Here is a 19,073-nt window from a genome sequence, read left to right as displayed (position 1 = left end):
TGCTAATTGTTCTAATGAAAAGCGTACAGCGATGTTATGTGTTCGTCCTTATAAATGCTGCGCGGGGCATTGGCGGCTCGACGTCGGTGGGGTAGCAGTGACGTGAATGGCGGTTCGGAGATAACTCAAGACCAGCATTAGGTGGCGTGCTCCAGTCCCTCTGTATAGCGCAATACTTGAAGATATAACGAATCTTCAGCGCCCGCAACACCTTTTCCAAAGACGGCAAAGATGATCTTCCAAGGCTCATGGTACTTGTACTTCAGAGTATCGCGCGTACAGCTCTGCCCACACTTCCTGTCTCGAAAAGCTCCACAAGCCCAGCACCAAGGCACTCTTCCAGGATCCATTCGAACCTCATCCCGTAAAACTGTTTCCACTTCTTTGTCCGCCCAGGAAGTACGCCGGAAAATTCTCCTCTCAACTTCTTTCTTTCCGACTGCACAGTACTTGCTACAACGCCGCCGTCCCAGCGCTCACGTAGCACATCGAGGGGCATTTCCTTGTATTTTGTCTTCTTCAACATATTCAAGAGGTGATTTCGCGCTTCTACAATAAGCTTGATGTGTGTGCCCATGTTTGGCAGGGAGAATGTGTAGTTAGCAGTTACTGATGGGCGAGAGCCGGACAACGATGTGCCACCGTGGATGTGCTGGGCGGCGTAGGCGCCACCGACAGCTTCTAAGGAGCCTGCTGCGTGACGGGAACCAGACGTAGAAACGGCCGCGAGTGAGCTGGCGCCAGGAGAAGCGAAGAAAGACGAGCCAGAGTTGATGGCGCTCATTGAAGTCAAAAAGCCGACAGTTACTAATGCGGAGATTTCTGCTGACGAAAAGGCTATGCCGGAGATTGTGGTTGATGTTGAATGTGCGTTCATGGCGGCGTTATACTTTACTGATACACAGTCAGCGCCGAACTCGACTGTGTTAAAGTCTGCTTACATTTGATACTTTCTGGCAGGCCGTCATGCGATTGAACAAGCGCCTGCCATTCCCTCACTGAGGCAACACCATCTCCTACAGCAGCAGCACCAACGCCGCGATGCGGTATCGTCACTCTTCGTAGGATGCCTGCTTGCGCTAACTCGGCGATCTCTCGTTCGATTCTCGTCGACGATGTGCTCAAGGCATCGACATGAGCTATTGTGACAAACGGCGGCAAATTCCTTTGATAATTCAAGACTTCAGCAATCCTGGTCGAGTTCATGCCCGCCTTCTCTGGCATGTTGCTGAACATTCTGTTGCGGATGTATTCCATGTACTGTGGCACGTCGCGAAAGTTGAGGTCTTCGGCAAGGGAGGCAATTACCCCCGTGTCGTCCAGTTGCTCTTCATCGTCGTATGAGATGCTGGTCTCAGACGGCAGTGACTTCTTCCTCGGGCTGACTGTAGACGGGGATGATGTATTTTTCTTCAATCCGAGTGCGGCATGTGCGCTCGGTCTCCGCGGCTTTGTGATGCGCGATGAGCGCGCTGGCGTAGTTTGGAAAGACATCTTTGCGTCTTCGACGGTGGATAGTCGATTGATGAGGTTTGAAAGTAGTCAGAAGGAGATGAGTGAGAACTGCGCCACCATGTAGGCAGAAGGAGCGTCAGTCAGGCGGAATGAAGGGTTGAATAGGTAACACAGAATGCGAAATCAGAGTCATCGCAACTCAGAACATAAACATGTCCTTGTACTGACGAATCAGAGAGTGGCGAGACAAGAGACGTGGTGTTGAAGATTTGAAGCCTCGGTCCCCAGGTCCCTATGCGCCACAAGCGCTAGTGCAGATCATTCAGTATGTGCAAGGTAAAGTACATGCAATGTCTAGGGATATGTGTAGGAATTGAACAAGACTATGGATCGTGAAGATACGTTTACACACTCCTTTCAAAGGGTACATTTTTCTAATCTACGCGTGTTTGGATGACCGCCAGTGAGGCCGTTCGCAGCTTCCGGGCAGGTTCCGGCGGTGCCACTTCTGATGTCATTTCCACGCGGCTGCTCAGGAAAGCTCAAACACGCGCTATTCACCCAACAAGTCCCAATTATGTCCCCATAACCCCCTTCACACACATCCTCCCCCCTTTCCCTCCTCCAGCCCATTGCTAGCCATGTCGCTGAATCCCGAGCCATCCGCGCCTGAGGAGCGCGCAGGACAAGACCTCCCGCCCAAGACGTACGCCAACGCCGCCGAAGAAGCGCTCGAGCCAGAATCACATGCAAACCACACGGATGGCACCCTCGAGCACGCTGGGAGGCGCGTGAGAGACAAGGCAGAGCAAGTCAAGGCCAATGGCATCAAGATCCCGTCTGCAGAAGACAAAGACAGTCTCGAAGGGGTTGGCTTGGACTCGTCGCCCAAGAGCCCGACAGTAAAGGGCCATCGCCGGGGCGGGTCGCGCAGCTCTCCTGCCCGCAAGCGTGGCGAACACACAGAGAACGGACTCTATGAGAAGCATCAGAACGGCCATGGTGATGCGCTGACAACCGTCAAGCCGTCGCTGGAGCTCGACAAGGGCGCGAGGACGGATGCTCTCAAGCGTAGGAATTCAGAGCTCAAGTCGGGACGACAGGCTGGTGCTGGATGGGCCAGGAGCAAGTAGGTTAAATTTGTCTTTATTAGATTGTTTATATACTAACTACAGCAGAATACGATTTGCGCCTATGAACGTACCGCTACAGCGCCGCCTCCAGACCCTCGCCGTACTCATGCACACGCTCAGCATCGTCGGCGGCCTCGCCATATTCTTCTTCCTCTGCAGCATACCTGTGCTCTGGCCCATCCTCCTTCCCTACACCGTCTACGTCCTCTTCTCCAATGCTGGCACATCGGGCGAACTTTCCCTCCGCAGCGAGCGCCTGCGACGCCTCCCCGTCTGGTCGCTTTTCGCGTCATACTTCCCCGCACGTCTGCATCGGTCGCAGGAGCTGGAGCCTACAAGGAAGTACATATTTGGCTACCATCCCCATGGTATCATCTCTCATGGCGCATTTGCTGCGTTTGCAACAGAGGCGTTGGGCTTCTCCCAGCTCTTTCCTGGCATCACGAATGCCTTGCTGACGCTCGACTCCAACTTCCGCTACCCCATCTACCGCGAGTACGCCCTTCGTCTGGGCATGGCCTCCGTGTCCCGCGAGTCCTGCGAAAACTTGCTATCTAAAGGTGGAACTAATGGCGAGGGCATGGGCCGCGCCATCACCATTGTTGTAGGTGGCGCCAGCGAATCCCTCGACGCTCGCCCCGGCATCGTACGCCTCGTCCTCCGCCGTCGCAAAGGTTTCGTCAAGATGGCGATTCGCACCGGCGCCGACCTCGTCCCTGTGCTTGCATTTGGCGAAAACGACATTTACGACCAACTCGACACCGAGTCGCATCCGTACATCCACAAGTTTCAGTTGCTCGTCAAGAAGGTCATGGGATTTACGATACCCATATTCCACGCACGAGGCATCTTCAACTACGATGTCGGCATGATGCCTTACCGCAGGCCCATAAACATCGTGGTCGGACGGCCCATTAGAGTGGTGCAGGATAAACACCCGGATGCCGAGTATCTGGATGAGGTCCATGAGAAGTACATTAGTGAGCTCATGCGCTTGTGGGAGGAGCACAAGGACACGTTTGCGAAGCAGCGGACTGGCGAGCTCGAAATTGTAGAGTGATTACTTGGGTAAATGAGGCGTATTTCTTTCGATGTGGTGTGTATTCTTCCATTGGAGACTGCCGGTCCAGCGTACAGGATATATCCTCGACAACGTCGATCCTTTCCGAGCCTTGTAACTACTTACTGTGCAACATTGCACCCACGAATTCCATTGTGTCCAAATCCTGGCAGAATTATACATGAGTGTGATGAAGATACAAAGTAGGTAAGGTACTACTGGTTTAGAAGGGGGACGTAGTTCGATCTCACTAACTAACCAACGATTGGAGCTAGAAACCGTTCGTTCAACGTAGCCTTCCTGACGGAACAAGACCATACAATGCAAGAAATAGCCCAACGGGACTTCCTCTTGGTGCTTATGCCTTGGAAGAAAGGCATATTCTATGTCATTGGGGGATGACAGACTCCGAACACTGCAGTCTTGCATCGTAATCTATCGTACGAGAAAGCCAACCCCATCAATCACACCCTGCTCTTATACTCGTACAACTCCTCAATCGGCTGCCCCTTCAACCTATCCAGCTCCTTCCGATACAAGCTCCCCGGATCTCCAAACCCACCCGCTTCCGCCATACCCGAGAGCTTCTCTAGCAACACGGCGTTTTTCTCGGAAAGAGCGCGGTAGTGTATGAACATCCCCGCGACATGCGTACGCAGCGACTTGGTAGCTTCTAACGCAGCTTTCTTCTCCCTTCGCAGTTCCGTTCGCGAAATGTTGTCGCGACTTAGTCGGATGAGGTGGTCGCCACGCTCGCGGAGCTTTTGCTTTAGTCGCGCGGCGTGAGCTTGGAGGGTCTTGATTTGGTCGGATTGGTCAAGTACCGCAGTGTTGCCTTGCTCAGGCCTGGTGGTTTGACGCTCGGCTTTCAGCTTCTCGACTTTGCGGGATAGAGTGTCGGTTTCCTTGACTAGGTCTTTAATCTGCTGCTTCTGCCTCTCGGCTCTCTCTATGGACAGCTTGATTCTTCTTTTTAGGATTCGGGCGTCATCGCTTGATCCCGCTTTGTGCAGGCTCTTCTGCTCACGGACTTCCTCTGTCAAGCTGAGAATCTTGGCCTCCAGAGCACGGGTTTTGTCGTTGTGTGCGGTTGCATTGTACTCAAGCTTCGCATTGTGCTCGCGGAGACTTTTGATCTCTACCCTGGAAGATTCCTCCTGGTTCGCAATCTGCGCTTTGAGCATGGCAACTTGACCTTGGAGGGAAGAATCGTTGCTTTGGAGGCCTCTCTGCTTCCGCTTGAGGGCATCGTCCAGCCTCGCGATATAGCCCTCCGTAGTCTTGCTTTTCTCTCGTGCAAGATACCGCTCTTGACGTTCTGTAGGGACGTCACTGGGCTGTGCAGGCCTCGCCGGAGGAGGATTGGCATATTCTGCTGCCTCGCGCTTTCCTGTCGTAGTCGCGCGAATGAATATGACTTCGTCGTCCATGATCGGGGTGCCGCAAGTGATTTTTTGTTCGGACTAGTTGTTGGTTAGTAGCCACAGCTAGCTTTCAAAGGTACACTGTTAAAGTGAGCTTACATGCAATGGCTGATTATTTGCGATGTCAGTGAGAAGACGTCGTGGACAATGAAAGGTGATTAGACTTGGATCTTGGCAAGCCCGCTAGAGCAAACGCAAGCTGCGTGAAAGTGAAGACGAAAATTATCAAGACGGAAGTAGAGCGAACATGCTCTCAAGCCACTTTCTAGCGCTAGAAGGGCGCTCTACCTAGACGAGGTGCTGGTGTTTGAGCGTTTCCAATCAACCTGTAGTAGGCTAATTGATTTCCAGGGATTCTCGCAGCGATACCTGACTTGAAGTCATACATTGTGATATGGGTGAAGGGAAGAAGTTTAAAGCTCGTTCAGAGCTCTCAGCCAATCGTGGAAGCGGAGTCGTACTCGGGATCACTGCAACTCATCCAGTTATTGAACCAATAATACCCAAGAGAAAGAAGCAGGAGCCATGTACATCTTTTGAAACAACTATGTTTGTCCGCAACAAGCCCTCGACGGAGTCGCCCAGGCCAGATGTCGAATCTCATGGAGGCACGCCAAAGCATCAGCCTCTACGACACAAATCCCAACAAAGACAGGGATCTTCGCGAAGATACAAAATCTTTAAAGACAGGCTATCCCGATGTTGACCTGTGATGAGGATGTGAGATGGATGTGGTCGGCGGAGAACACTGATCGCGTAAGCGAGCGGCCGCGGATCGATGTCCCACTACGCCGATACTTCAGTTCTTAACACAGGACTCCTACTCACACAACGAAACTACCGATGCTATCAATACCAAATGCCTAGAAGGTTTGATATGAGTCGACAAGGAAGGAGACTCAGTCTGGCAATAGTTCAAAGATAAGCCAATACCCTCCCTTTTCTTCATCAAATATATGAAACACGGCCATCCAGTTTCATTACAGTAACCAATACCTCTGGAAGTCATATTGCTTCTAACTCAGACGAGTATTCGATAAGAAGAGAAAGCACGAACAAAATACTTAGACACTCTTGTGAAGAAAGCGGTTCGACTCACCCAGAGATTCCAAAGTGCGCCCGAATAAGTAATAGGAAGTACCAACAGATCTGTAGCTGGTACGTGCCGGTAAATTTTGATCAGCTTCGAGGGCCACCGACATTCATGTAATTCGTACCAAGATTGGCGGTTTTGATGTGCTTCATGCTCCAATAGCAACTACAACCAAAGCCTAACACTCCACATCTAGCTGCGATTGCGATTTCAGCCTCACAGGCACAAGGTTTCGGGGGAGCTGCTGATTGGTACGCCGGTTAAGTTTGTCTATTTTCTACCTGCATCTGCCAAGCGCGTCCTGCATCACTCCGCACGCCTAGAGGTCTGCGCGAATACAAAGAAGCCGAATAAAGCCATGGTCGACAAATGTCGCGATCTGGTGGCTTAATGAGTCTAGATCGCAATCTAGCATTTGGAATCCGATGAAATGCATACAAAAGGCCCCCCGATACGGATCTCAGCTAGGGCTGGGAGTTTTGAATTTCTCAGTATTCCACGAGGTCATTTGATACCTAGGACGAATCTATCGAGTCGATACCTGCCCTAAGTCCTCATGATGAAGCTATCGACGCTATTGTTTGCGCTCAGTGCTGGTATTGCAAACGCAGAATACTCTGGTGATATTGTGCAGTACTGGTGAGAGCGATTACAATTTTCGACGATTGCATAGCTAAATGAAAAAGGGTCGACCAATCCGGCCTTCTCTCAAACAACTCCTTGATCGGCGGTCTTCAATCCCCACCTTCTGGCTGGTTCGAAGCTGTCGTTCAGGCAGCTATCTACGTTACCGCCGTCCAGACCAAGAACGAATCACTTGCTTTTCAACAACTCGCTGTGTCGCACGCTGCGCACGACAGCCTCACCTGGACATTCCATGGCACGCGCAACTATGGGAACATCTTCAAGTCAGCACAAGACATCTTGGTCAAGATCAATATCAGTGAAAGTGACGATCGTTACTGGCGCGCGGCAGCTATTGGACGGAAAGCAGCTATCAAGGTCACAAACGCGCGACAAGACGACAAACTGAACAATTTCGTCAACTATGTATACAATCCAGCAACTCCAGGTGTCTATCAAAGAACCCCAGGCTCAGCTTTTGTTGCTCCCGACACACCACAAGCACGCTACCTGCGTACATTCAGCGGACTCGGCGACATCACGCGCTTCCGTGCACCTCCACCACCAGCCTGGAACTCCTCCGAGTACGAAGCTATCTTGAACTACGTCAAAGCGCAGGGAGAAAAGAATTCCACCGTACGCACGCCCTATAACACAGAGACAGCATACTTTTGGCGCGAATCTTCAACAATCCAATGGAACCGTGTGGCCCATAACATCGTTGGAAACCGCTATGCCAAAGATGTCTTGACTTCGGCCAAATTCTACCTGCAAGTCAACTACGCCTTAGCCAACGCCGCGATCGCAGGATGGGACTCGAAGGCATTCTACAACTCCTGGCGGCCCGTGACTGCGATCCGCAGAACCGACATCTGGCTACCCAGTGGCAAGAATGTGTCGAATCCGACTTGAACGCCCCTGCTTGATCCTACGCCAAATCACCAGGAGTACATATCCACACATGCGATTTTCGGCGGGGCCGCGGCTGCAGTCATCAAGCCCTGGAACAATGGCAGCGATACCATTGATATTCTGCAGAGCACGAATGGGACAGGCGCGGGCATTGGTGTGATTATGAGACGATACAAGAGTCTCAAACAGGCGGTCAAGGATAACGGGGATAGCAGAATCTTTGGTGGCATTCATTTCCAGTTCTCGTCTGATGTAGGAAAGGCCACGGTGGAGGCTTTTGAGAAGGGGTGGGATAAGTTTTGAGTGTAAGAGGATTTAGAGGTTTGAGCGGAATGACGGGTGAATTGATTATGCGAGCAATGAAAGAGATGGGTCAAGTAAAATGACCACTTCCCCTTGAGTATGTTTAGCTCGCTGGTTGTCGACAGGTTTTTATCGTCACTGCCTGACCGTCTGAGAGGATCCACCAAAGCCCAAGTTTGAAGACATGCTCCCTTCTCTTCTCTAAACTCACTCCTACGCCACAGCATAACTCTCGCTAGATTGTTTCTACTGTGTCCGATGACGAGAACAATGAAAAGATATGATGTGATGAGCGCGATTCAGATAATACAGATTTGTGAAGACTACTCCGCGCTGCTCACGGGTATCTAAGAACATACTACTTGCTGGCAAGCGATGTGAATGTATTCACGACCAGCATAATGTGGCTTGCAAAATCGAACTTCGCTATTAATAGAGCATATTTCCAGAATCGATAGAGGTGGTACGCTGTTGATGAGGGCCATGATGCAGCGAGGAATGTGTATGTTCCCAATTTGCCGATATATACCTGATGCAACGCACATCCAGCTCATAAAACAACTCCACGCAGCAATAACTGCGCCATTTGCGGGCCATACCAGAAGCTAGAAACCTCGGAAGTACGCCCTCACTCATTGAGCAGATCCGCCCAGTTCAATTTCTGCTCCTTAAACGTCTCGTCCTCGATGACACCCTGGAACGCGCCCTTGGCCTCCCGCAGCTCCGCCTCCTCATCCTTCTCTTCCATTTCGTGATCGTCATCGCTTCCGCTGCTATTATCCCGCCTCTCAAGCGCCTCCAGTAGATCCTCGCCCTTCCTCTCCAGCTCTTCAATGCGCTCGTTGGTGGCCGCAAGCGCTTCTAGCAGGGTAGCTTCGACACTGCCATCGGATCGAGAAGCAGATGGCTCACTTCTTGAAGTGTAGTGCTGCAGGGTGGCTTTTAATCTCAGGTTCCGCTGTTGGACTTTGCCTTTGGCGCGATCGCTCTTCTTCAGCTGGTTGATGGCGCGTAGTGCATCGTTGAGTTGGTCTACGAGCTTGTCATGCTTGGTGATTAGGCCTTGGAAGCGGGAGTATAGGTGCTTGCCCTTGGAGCGGTCATCTTCGTTGCGGCGGTCGAGGCTAGATTTCTGATCTTCAAGTTGGGATATAGTGTGGGTTTGTTCCCTGATCAACGGTTCAAGGGCTGCGAGGTCAGTCCCTTGCTTCTGAGCAAGAGAGCGCCAGCTATCGCGATCGCGACGCAGGCGGGACACGAGAGATTGGGAGAGCGATAGCTCGTTCAGGAGGCTTTGGTTGGACCGTGATGCAACAACCGTGGAGGACCTGTGAGGCGGCACTGAGCGCTTTTGATGATAACCCAGACCTCCTTCGCTGGGGTTGAAAATGTCAATCGTCAATCGTGGGCTTGCTGGCGCGGAGGCATGGCGAATAAGAGTGCTCAGGAGTCGTGTTTTTGCTGGATCAGCAAACATGTTCGGCAACGCAGACTTCTGATCGATTAGGATAGCCATAATGAATGTTCTTGATGTTGAAGCCCTTCTTTCGGAGTAGAATTCGAGGTTGTGGCATGTATTGAGTTGTTGAAATTTGGCGTTGCAGGCAGCAGGTGAGACAAAGAAAAGACTGCGGAACGAGGTACAGTGGAAGTCACCGAAATATATCCAGCGCCGCAAACGGCGTAGTGACGGTTGCGGGGTTAGTAACACCGCGATGGCCTACTGCCCAGCAAAGGATGGTTTCGCGTCGATGGATGACGCGTTAGCACGTGTCTCAAAGGCGCGGTGAATTTCCGGAAGTCCCACTCGCACCAAGAGACAGGCTTTCATGGGCCTTCATACTTTCAGAAAGGAATCGATCAATCGAGAACAGAGAAACATTATGACAAATAAAATAAGTATGTTCATAAAAGTTATGATGCTGCAGCGAATCGTAGCAATCATAGATCACTTACCTTTGCACAACCTTGGTTCTGCAGCAACTTACAGGCATTCCAAGGATTGGTCCAACTCCGTAGCAACGAATACGAAGTACGCTGTGCACTTTAGAACGCAAGTGCCGCTGCAAATATACCCGCACCACCAAGAAGCCCCATCGCACCAGTGGCCAACGGTCCCGCAGGCGCAAGGCCAGTACTCTGAGTCGCGGCAGCTGAACCAGATCCAGACCCAGACCGATTAGGCGAGGCAGCTCCTGTCCCAGATTGCGAAGTGGTACGGGAAGCCGACACCGAGGAACTACCCGAAGACGCGCCAGATGCGCTCACCAAGGCGACTGTCTGATATGCCTCCATGTCCCGTATCACGCTCTGCTTCAGAACTGTTGTTGTAGTTCCGACGCCAGCCGAACCGGCGACGTAGCCACCCCGTGTAACAGCACAGGTTAGATCTGCTGTTGTCATTGCACCTTGCCACTTGCAGGCCATATCTATCGTCCATACGCCTGGTGCAGGATCCGTGAGGTGGAATTCGTACGTCGAAGCGCCTTGTATGAGGGTAAACGGTTCGCAGATGGAGTAGCCATCGACATCGCTCGTTGTTTGGTCCTGGCGGCGCAGGCGGGGCTTCGCAGTAGGAGCTGGAGTTGGTCCTGAGCGACGTCAGTGACTCATCTTTAAGCCTGAAAGTGGGACTTGCGCAATTGCGTTGGAATTGCAGAGATGCCTACGCTTTGCGGGGGGCACGTGTTCCCATAGGTTGTGGCGCTCGCGTCTGAGCCTAGAACAGTGAGGGTATTACTGAGCTGAAAGTAGTTGAGCACTGTGGCCGACTCTTGCGCGACAGCGGAGACTGCGAATGCTGCGATGTATGTTGAAGAACGCATATTGGAAGGAAAGGAATACTTGATCTGAGAATAATGACCGAATGACAGCTGGAGGAGAAGAATAGGTTTTAAGGAACACTAGACCGCCAATTCAGTATCAGCCCGGCATCTACAATATCGTATCCCTAGCGAATCACACTGTTCGGCGTCGTTTTGGTGCTTTGGTGCGAGATTCGTCAGCATACGCTACCTGCAAATGGCTCTTGTTAACTGTTAAAGGGACCTGCGCCCGGTTGGTTGTAAGTGAAAAAGGCATTATAGGATCAGGCACTCCAAGATGACATATTATAGATTATAGATGAGATGAGCGTGGTACAGGAGGAAGATGACGTTCGAGCGTGAGCAGCTGTGAGGATGCCCGCCCCGCCCCGCCCCTCGTTCGGCGGCGCTTGCGCCGATGAACGAGGCTCCACTCCTACGTTGAAATACCCGTATCTTCGCATCCACAATCCTACCCAGTTTCGAATGTACTTCTTTTGAATCTTAGATGCCTGTTTTCTGATGAATGCAATCTAGACCTGGGCCCTTCCAACTGCACGCCCTCTCTGCGGACAAGCTTTCCTTCAGTCTGTTACAAGCACAGTACACTCTTTGCTTTCTTCTTCTCTTTTTCATTGTTAGATTCCAATACCATCATTTCTTTCGCAATCCTATGTCATGTTTGATGTGTCGAACGTGTCAAGCCCGGCCTTGTCTTAGCTATCCTTCTCGCGGTTACAATGCTCACCATTTTTCAATTTGCTATTTCTTCGCAATCTACGGTTGTGCGACGATCAACTTCCCTACTGCTAGAAGCAACCCCAAACTAGAGCTGAAGTGCTGAGTTCGTCACATAAACAAAGCTAAGCACCCCAGCTCACATTGACACACTGCCCTACTCCTTCAGCAATCCTTGTTCCAAGTACATGAACGAGCAACGCAGCAAAGACAACATCATCCACGTCACGCCTGAGTAAGCTAAAGAGATCTCAGGCCATGACAGCAAAAGAGACAGCAAAAGATATCCGGTATCACAAGAGCTCAATAACGGAGACGAGAAGAAGAAGGGAAAAGATAAGGGGGCCAAGGGAGGTTTGCTGGCAGCGCTATATACAGTGATGTGAGAAACCCAACAGCGCGTATGAGGTAAACATGTATGATAATAGTTGGATACAAGTACTAACATTACTTTTAGGTCACTATGTACAACACGGCATGCCAAAATACCTTACTCCCTACGTAGGAATTCGCAATCGTTCATAACCTATCTCATTCCTCGAGCGAATTGCTAAGAGCACCTATAGAAAGAAAGAAAAAGCACGTGTGGCCAGCAGTACAGTTCTCAGTGGAATAACTGTGCTAATGTACAAGACGAAGCTGAACAAACCTCTTATCCCCGCGCTCATTCCAACGCTCCAAAAATAGCAATGACGTAGCTCGACACACCCCACGTTTCAGACCCCTTGCCCCACCACAGCTCCGTAGCACCCTGAAGCTTAGCTTAGCTTCCCAAGACCCTCTCGCCATCTCCTCACGACTACGAACTCCCTCTCCTCTACCCTTCCCACCACAATGCCGCCTCACAACGGCCTCGTGCACCCCGACCAATACGACTGGCGCGACTCCAACGTCGCGCTGATAAACTCCGACATCGACCACAAAGTGAAATACCAATCCGCCGCCACAGAACCCGCGTGGAACAACGGCGTCGTCGGCGCCGAACCAGGCCTGTTCGTCTGGCGCATTGAAGACTTTGAAGTCGTGCCGTGGCCGAGAGGGAAATACGGGAGTTTCCACGAGGGAGACTCGTATATTGTTTTGCTGAGTAAGAGCTTTGATGGACAAGGAAGAGAGGGGGCCGAGGAGAAGAAGTTGATTCATGACATTTTCTTCTGGCTCGGGGCGCACACGACGCAGGATGAAGCCGGGACCGCAGCGTACAAGACGGTCGAACTAGATGAATTTCTCCACGGCGCGGCGACACAGCATCGTGAGCTGCAGACCGCTCCTTCCGATGCTTTTGCGCGCGTCTTCCCGCGCCTCAAGATCCTGCGCGGCGGTGTCAAGTCGGGCTTTACGCACGTGGATCTAGACGAGGTGTCGCCGCATGTCGATACGTTGTTGCGGGTGTTCCAGCACCCCAGCGCTGCAGCAGGTCGTGATGCCATCTTAGTGCACGAAGTTGCGCCCAGCTGGCAGAGTCTGGACGAACAAGACGTGTTCATCCTGGACAAGGGAGACAAGATATACGTGTGGCAGGGCAAGCAGTGCGCGCCGATGGAGAAGCTGAAAGCAGCGCAGGTGGTGCACGATCTGACGATTGCGAAACATGTCGATGTGGAGGTTCTTGCGCAGACGGAGCCACGGTCCAAAGTTGTGGTTGACTACCTGGGTGGTCACGACGTTGATTTGTTCAGCATGCAGTTTCATGCTCCACGGCCTGTATCGGCGGCTACAGAGAGGGAGGTGAAGAAATTGTTCCGGCTTAGCGATGCGGGTGGGGATATGGCGTTTGATCTGGTGAAAGAGGGGAATGGTATCGGGAAGGAGGATCTGCATGGCGACGATGTCTTTCTGCTGGATTCGGGGAAGGGCATATGGATTTGGGAAGGACGAGGAGCAAGTAGAGCGGAGAAGGCGATGTGGTTGCAGGTAGTACAGAGATACATCAGCTGGCAGCAAGATGCGGCAGATCTAAGTGTCGCCAAGGTCAAGCAAGGCAACGAAGGACGGGCGTTCTGGACTGCTGTTGAGGCGTGAGATTGTGTCAAGAATAGAGAGAGACTTTCTATCCCTAGATTGATGGCTGCATAGTCTTATTTTCCTTCTTCCCGTCGCTATTGCGCTGCTCCGATTCCATTCCCGCGTAAAGCTAATCAGATTCAGTCATCACCGGGACAATCTACCCCACAGCGCGCTAGAAGACAGAGTAGCGTGGGTGGACGAGAAGCCCGACAGTGGCGCAGAAAGATCTCACACTACAATGGTCGTTTGCCGGGTAGATCGAGTTAAAAGAAACAACATGATCTGCACTCTCGTAATAGAAAGCACGGTGTAATGAAGAGTAATGTGACGCAAAGGAAGGGCTTGTCGTAGCGGTAATAATGCTGTCAATCATGACCCAACAAAGGCTTTGAACGCCGACATCCCTTCTCTTTTCCGAGAAATATTACACGACGCTAGAAGAACTCACCGTTCGCCGTCTACGTCCCGGCGATACTCATCGCAGTTGAAAGACCCGGCGCCAGTGTTGAATGCTAGGTTCGCCAACGCGTGAGTGACATGATGCTCGCCATCGAGATGACATCCCAACCCCATGTCGCACCTCGCAGCCTCACTTTCCCCAATCGTGTTTGGTTCGTACGCGCGGGATGCGGGCACCCATCGAACCAGCCTGCCAGCACCCGAAGCGGGCCCAATTCTAGGCCCAACAATCCAACGAAAAAAGAAAAAAACTCGCCAGTGGTCCGAATAAGCTCACGGGTGCGGCCCGTTTAGCAAGCGAACCCGTGGTGCTAGAGTTTGCTGAAAACATGTGGTCTATGTTTAGAGACCTCAGGCCGTATTCCCGGTCGCTGAACGGAGTTCTCCGATGCTAGAAGTCTTTTGAACGATGCAAGGTTGTACCAAGACTCTGGCATGTGTTGCCAATATTCTAGAAAGGGGGATGATATACAGGAATACATGTTTGAATACATGTTGAGGCGTACCTATATACGACGAATAAAGAAGCTGTACCGTGCGTATTGTCAATAGTCCTGGGCAGTCCAACCTGGAATGAGATGCGGTTACTTGCAGCGAAAAGCTATGCAAGTGATGTCGCAGAGCGCATGGGAAGCTACAGCTCCTGTGTGGTCTGCGATATGACCTAAATGCGACATGGTGCAATGCCGAGACATTATGCGTGACCTGGGTGAGTTCGAGGTGCCTTGATCCTACTATTTTTCATAACAGTGAGACTGAGGAAAGTCGAACGAGTTGATCTATCTGGTGGCAAAGACGACAATGATTCGGTGCTGGCAGCTACAGTGCTTCCAGGAACGTATTCGGTGGCTTCGTTCCCATTCCTAACGTGTTTGTATTGACAAGGATGAGGTTGTCATTCTCTATGGCGGTGGCGATTCCTCGTAGAGCACAAGCCAGTCGGTTGCAAATGCGGAGGCTACTTTCCTTGTCAAAAGGTAAGCGAACGAGGGTAAGTACGTGTCGTGCGATGCTGTGACCTGCACTAGCCTTGCAGCACCCGACCTAACCTCCGCTGGAAAGTTGTGCATCCAGGTTTCAATGTCGCAGGCACATGCGTAAGCGGGGCAGCCCCATATAAGGAAACTTGCTACAAGGACTGCCGTAAGCTGCAAGATTGACTGTGTGACGCCCACATTTCGTTGATTGGTAGGCTTGTCTCTTTTGACGTGGGCCCTGGTCTTTTGAGCTAGACATGCAAGCGAGCCGGGGAAAGTCTCCCGATGCTAGGGGCTTGCAGCAGTGAAAGTCTTCGGTTTAGCGCTCACATGGCTCATCAACCGTCTGCATGGACATGGACTCGCTTGCAACCGGTGATTTTGTTTACTGGTTGATGAGTAGGGTCTTGGAGTATGCGCTTACGTGAGCATAATAGACGACTTGGTGGAGCCACCGGCTATCACTGGTCTATCTGAGGACTACGGAATGTAGACTTGGGCCGAATTGCTGTTCAACTGCGCAGGATCGTGATGCAGGACGACGCTCAGGGGACGGTGGGCTTGGATCTAAGTGAGCCCACCATCAGGTTCGGGAGTTCGCATGAGTTTCGACAGCCTCGAAGCGAGTCACTTGAATGGGTTTGTGACACGGCACAGAGCTTTTCGTGCAACACGACCAAGGCTCTTGCCGGGAGAGAAGACGAAGATTGTGCATTCGGGCCACCCGAGTATCAAGTCGAGCGGATCCCGCAGAGTCAATTCCTCGGCAAGTGGGGAGAATGGAATGCAGCTTGCGAGGAGCCAAGTACCCGAACGGTGAGGGCGTAGGGCACTCGCGTGGCCATTCTCCTTGTGCAACCACCATGTTTCAGGTTTTGGCCTCTTGTCACCAATAGCAACAAGAAGCGGAATCGTGATCTGTTGCAGTGGGCTCATGCTTCCTCACCCTCGCATTGTCGGCGAAGCGAAGCAGTCTCCAATCGCGATGCAACGAAACGTAACGAGGACTCGAGGTATGGCGGCATGCACCATGCAACTGTCCAAGATGGGGAGCAAAAGGCGTTGCATCCTCCTGGCCAAGCCCAGATTGAGGTGAAGTGGCGCCATATGGCCTAAATAGGATGCGTTTTCGATCCCAAGGCTCTCTTCCATTCCGGACATTGTCTAGTGTCGCGGTGGCGAGTTGACTATACAGCGAAAGACAACAGGCGAGGTACGCCACGTCTATTATCCATCGGTGAGGCAATGCCAGTATAGCACGTCATGGTGGCCGCCGCTGAAGCTTGTCGTCGCACGCCACAAGGATGGCTGCATTAGCGGGTACGTACTCGACCATGGTGGGGGCGGAGACTGGAGAAGGGTGTGTGTGTGTGTGTGGGTGGGTGGGTGGTTGAGAAGGCGAGATGAGAGGTAGAGCATAGCGAGGAAGAAGTATAGTCTTGGCGAGGTTCCTACGGGGCGTCCCGCGAAGCGAAGCGCGCTCAATGGAGGGCGCGCTGTTGGCATTGCTGGTCATTCCGCGTGCGCGCGCTGCATTTGGCGGGTAGACGCCGTTGTGTGTGGTGGTAGCATGTGGGCGCAAGCAACGGAGATGAATGATAATCTTGCAAGGAGGAGGTGTGGAGGGCAGGGGGGATGCGTTGCTGCTGGCTGCTGGGCTGAGACGGGAAAGTCGTCGACTGGCGGCGGATGAGGTGCCCGTCGCCCCGGCCCTGCCTAGCCTAGCGCCATCCCACCCTCGGCCGCGCCTTCTTCCCGCCATCCAAGATCCCTGCCTGACATGAATTGGGGCGGCAGGTGCAAAGGAGACCCCCGCTGCACGCAATGGAGAGAAGTGGGTCGCTCTTGCCTTTTCACTGCAGCGCGCTTTCCCCGCCCGCAAATGAGATGCAGGGTAGCAAGCCACGGCTCATCCTTCGTTTACGCCGTCCTGCGGGCCAAACGAGCGACAAAGAGTGGAGCACAAGCAAGACGCGAGAGGGAGTGGAAGAGAGAGAGAGAGAGAGAGAGAGTACCCTACCTACTCTTCACAGTGTGCGTGTGCGACTGTACTAACTACTCCTCCCCTCTGTGCAACCAACAGCCCTCTGCCCGCTGCTACTGCTTCACACACACACACACACATCACCATTGCTGGTGCCCTTCATAAGAGCGCACTTCCCCACGCCCTCGTCCAGCCCGCCCACCATGGGGAGTGGTTGGCGTCAACTCCAGAGCCCGGGAACCACGCTGCCCAGCGTCGCGGAGCTGCTATCGTCGTCGTCGTCGTTGTCGAGAACGCCTACCTCACCGCCTACGTACCATCACCACCACCTAGACCATTCTCATTCTGGGCGCCCACTGCCCGTCAACCCTCGAGATTCCCCTTCGACCCCTCCCCCGGCGCCACTTCCAACACCTGCGCAACCGTCGTCCTGGACAGCCGTCAATCACCCAAGCCCTCATGTCAGGTAACGTAGTCGCCATCAATCATCGTGCCCGCGCCCAAATGTCCTGACCTCTTGTCCTAGTCCTACCGACGCAAGGGAACCATCTACTACTGCTCTAGATCAACCGCGCTACCATCACCGGGAACTCCAGCCTGCCGGCCCGCCCTTCACTTCTGCCTTGACGTCTGAAGATTGCCAGAGCCTGCAGGACGCAGCACCCTCACAAAGACCAATCAACAGCCAACGCCAAGACTCGGCCATCTCGCAGCAACGCATAGAGGCTTCCACGGACACGCAGTCTTCGGCCTCGTCCTCCGAATTCCTGTCTTCTTATTCTCATCGGAGCCCAAACCACAGTCAGCACCATCCAGCTAGTCCAAGGCCCAACTCCCAACCAACCACCCCGTCGTCTCCTCCCCTGCTAGTAGCTGAGTCCTGCACAAGCCAATTGCCCTCACAGTCTAGAGCTCAATCGGCAGCAAGAGGGCACGCCAAACCACCTTTTCAAGGCAATCCCGTTTCCATGGAGCCCGCCAAGCCACATGATCACGAAGCCGCCTTCTCTTCGCCCACTGCCATTGAGTCCGCAACCAAAACTTTGGGCCCATCTGCTTCTTCAGACCAAACCAACAATAGTACCACGCGACAGCAACGCTACAACGTCCGCTTCATCGCTAATTACACCTCGGAAAACATGCCACCCTTCCAGAAACCTCGTCCTGATCCTTCGCCTGCAGTGCCCGCTGCTACTGAGAACAGTGAGCCAGAGCAGTCGGTTACACCGTCGATAGAGCCCTCTATGCAGACCGCACCCCCACCCAACCATCAGCCCACCGAGGATCCATCACATGCCCAACGACGTCGGGACCCCTCAGTCGAGCGATGTCCAGGATGCCACGAAGCCTGGAAGCGGCCTCTTCCCAATACCGATTCCTATCGGCACAGCTCACCAGCGGAGAACGGCAACGATCTCGGCAGAATGAGCATGAATCTGATAGCAAAACTGCAAGCCCACAAGAAAAAGGCCGATGCCATGTACGAGGAGTGGAAGTGGACGCATAGTCATTGTCCCCCGCAAGACTACGACACTAGACCACCTAGTGAGGCAGCCACAGAACCACAGCATGACTTCCACAACCCAAACAGAGACGGCAGATTACCTGACAGCAAACATGCTCAAGCGCCATCCAACAAGCGCAAGTCCGACCTTGCACACGATAGTGGTGACCAGAAAGTGCGCAAAGTTACTTTCGAACCTCAGTCAACCGCTGCGCCGCCCATTCGCCCTTCCGCTTCCACATGAGCTACTTTCCCTTCATACCCCTAACTAGGATCATCTACTACGGATACCGATTAGAAATACTGCATTGAATTCGCACTTGCATTTGGGTCGGTGTTGGTGTCGGCAAAAAGGGACGTCCGTTATACCCCGCTGCTATTATCTTGTCACTTTTGTCATTTATTACCTTTCATCTACTCGATTACAACAGTATTGCTACGGTATTTTTAAAGGGAGAGGCTCCAAGGAGTTGGATGACCGGAAAGCTGGCGTTTCTCCTCGACCTTTGCCGCCACTCAACTGCGTTCTTTTTCTCACAAAGCAATGACCTCCACACACGAGCGGCATCCATCTTGTTTTCCTTATCGCGCCCTAC

General features: G+C 52.6%; 8 protein-coding genes across 8 annotated transcripts; 4 read left to right on the top strand and 4 right to left on the bottom strand.

The window, feature by feature from the left end:
* Positions 1 to 262: 262 nt before the first annotated feature.
* On the bottom strand, positions 263 to 1,494 carry K460DRAFT_377317 (uncharacterized protein; the record flags this gene model as incomplete). The annotated part of the gene is made up of 2 exons (XM_040934961.1): positions 263 to 894; positions 942 to 1,494. 2 exons carry the CDS (start codon positions 1,492 to 1,494, stop codon positions 263 to 265), a joined length of 1,185 nt encoding a protein of 394 aa, XP_040788564.1.
* A 602-nt stretch (positions 1,495 to 2,096) lies between these two features.
* On the top strand, positions 2,097 to 3,648 carry K460DRAFT_406227 (diacylglycerol O-acyltransferase 2A; the record flags this gene model as incomplete). Its single annotated transcript, XM_040936931.1, has 2 exons — positions 2,097 to 2,584; positions 2,634 to 3,648. The coding sequence occupies 2 exons, from the start codon at positions 2,097 to 2,099 to the stop codon at positions 3,646 to 3,648; spliced, it is 1,503 nt and encodes a 500-aa protein (XP_040788563.1).
* Positions 3,649 to 4,112: 464 nt separating this feature from the next.
* On the bottom strand, positions 4,113 to 5,078 carry K460DRAFT_355734 (uncharacterized protein; the record flags this gene model as incomplete). The annotated part of the gene is made up of 1 exon (XM_040931899.1): positions 4,113 to 5,078. One exon carries the CDS (start codon positions 5,076 to 5,078, stop codon positions 4,113 to 4,115), a length of 966 nt encoding a protein of 321 aa, XP_040788562.1.
* Positions 5,079 to 6,721: 1,643 nt separating this feature from the next.
* On the top strand, positions 6,722 to 8,432 carry K460DRAFT_430965 (acid phosphatase/Vanadium-dependent haloperoxidase; the record flags this gene model as incomplete). The annotated part of the gene is made up of 3 exons (XM_040938334.1): positions 6,722 to 6,804; positions 6,852 to 7,683; positions 7,735 to 8,432. 3 exons carry the CDS (start codon positions 6,722 to 6,724, stop codon positions 8,002 to 8,004), a joined length of 1,185 nt encoding a protein of 394 aa, XP_040788561.1. The 3' UTR covers positions 8,005 to 8,432.
* A 200-nt stretch (positions 8,433 to 8,632) lies between these two features.
* On the bottom strand, positions 8,633 to 9,481 carry K460DRAFT_282971 (uncharacterized protein; the record flags this gene model as incomplete). The annotated part of the gene is made up of 1 exon (XM_040928613.1): positions 8,633 to 9,481. The coding sequence occupies one exon, from the start codon at positions 9,479 to 9,481 to the stop codon at positions 8,633 to 8,635; it is 849 nt and encodes a 282-aa protein (XP_040788560.1).
* Positions 9,482 to 9,676: 195 nt separating this feature from the next.
* K460DRAFT_430963 (uncharacterized protein) lies at positions 9,677 to 10,829 on the bottom strand (the record flags this gene model as incomplete). Its single annotated transcript, XM_040938333.1, has 2 exons — positions 9,677 to 10,569; positions 10,674 to 10,829. 2 exons carry the CDS (start codon positions 10,827 to 10,829, stop codon positions 10,051 to 10,053), a joined length of 675 nt encoding a protein of 224 aa, XP_040788559.1. The 3' UTR covers positions 9,677 to 10,050.
* Positions 10,830 to 12,380: 1,551 nt separating this feature from the next.
* On the top strand, positions 12,381 to 13,568 carry K460DRAFT_281922 (actin depolymerizing protein; the record flags this gene model as incomplete). The annotated part of the gene is made up of 1 exon (XM_040928534.1): positions 12,381 to 13,568. The coding sequence occupies one exon, from the start codon at positions 12,381 to 12,383 to the stop codon at positions 13,566 to 13,568; it is 1,188 nt and encodes a 395-aa protein (XP_040788558.1).
* A 1,952-nt stretch (positions 13,569 to 15,520) lies between these two features.
* Positions 15,521 to 18,721, top strand: K460DRAFT_406221 (uncharacterized protein; the record flags this gene model as incomplete). Its single annotated transcript, XM_040936930.1, has 3 exons — positions 15,521 to 15,813; positions 17,073 to 17,444; positions 17,500 to 18,721. 3 exons carry the CDS (start codon positions 15,521 to 15,523, stop codon positions 18,719 to 18,721), a joined length of 1,887 nt encoding a protein of 628 aa, XP_040788557.1.
* Between the last annotated feature and the right edge of the window lie 352 nt (positions 18,722 to 19,073).

This window comes from Cucurbitaria berberidis (genome assembly GCF_010015615.1).
Source record: "Cucurbitaria berberidis CBS 394.84 unplaced genomic scaffold K460scaffold_3, whole genome shotgun sequence".
Classification (NCBI taxonomy): Eukaryota; Fungi; Ascomycota; class Dothideomycetes; order Pleosporales; family Cucurbitariaceae; genus Cucurbitaria; species Cucurbitaria berberidis.
Note: the sequence above shows the minus strand (reverse complement) of the source record. Positions and strands in the feature narration are given on the sequence as shown.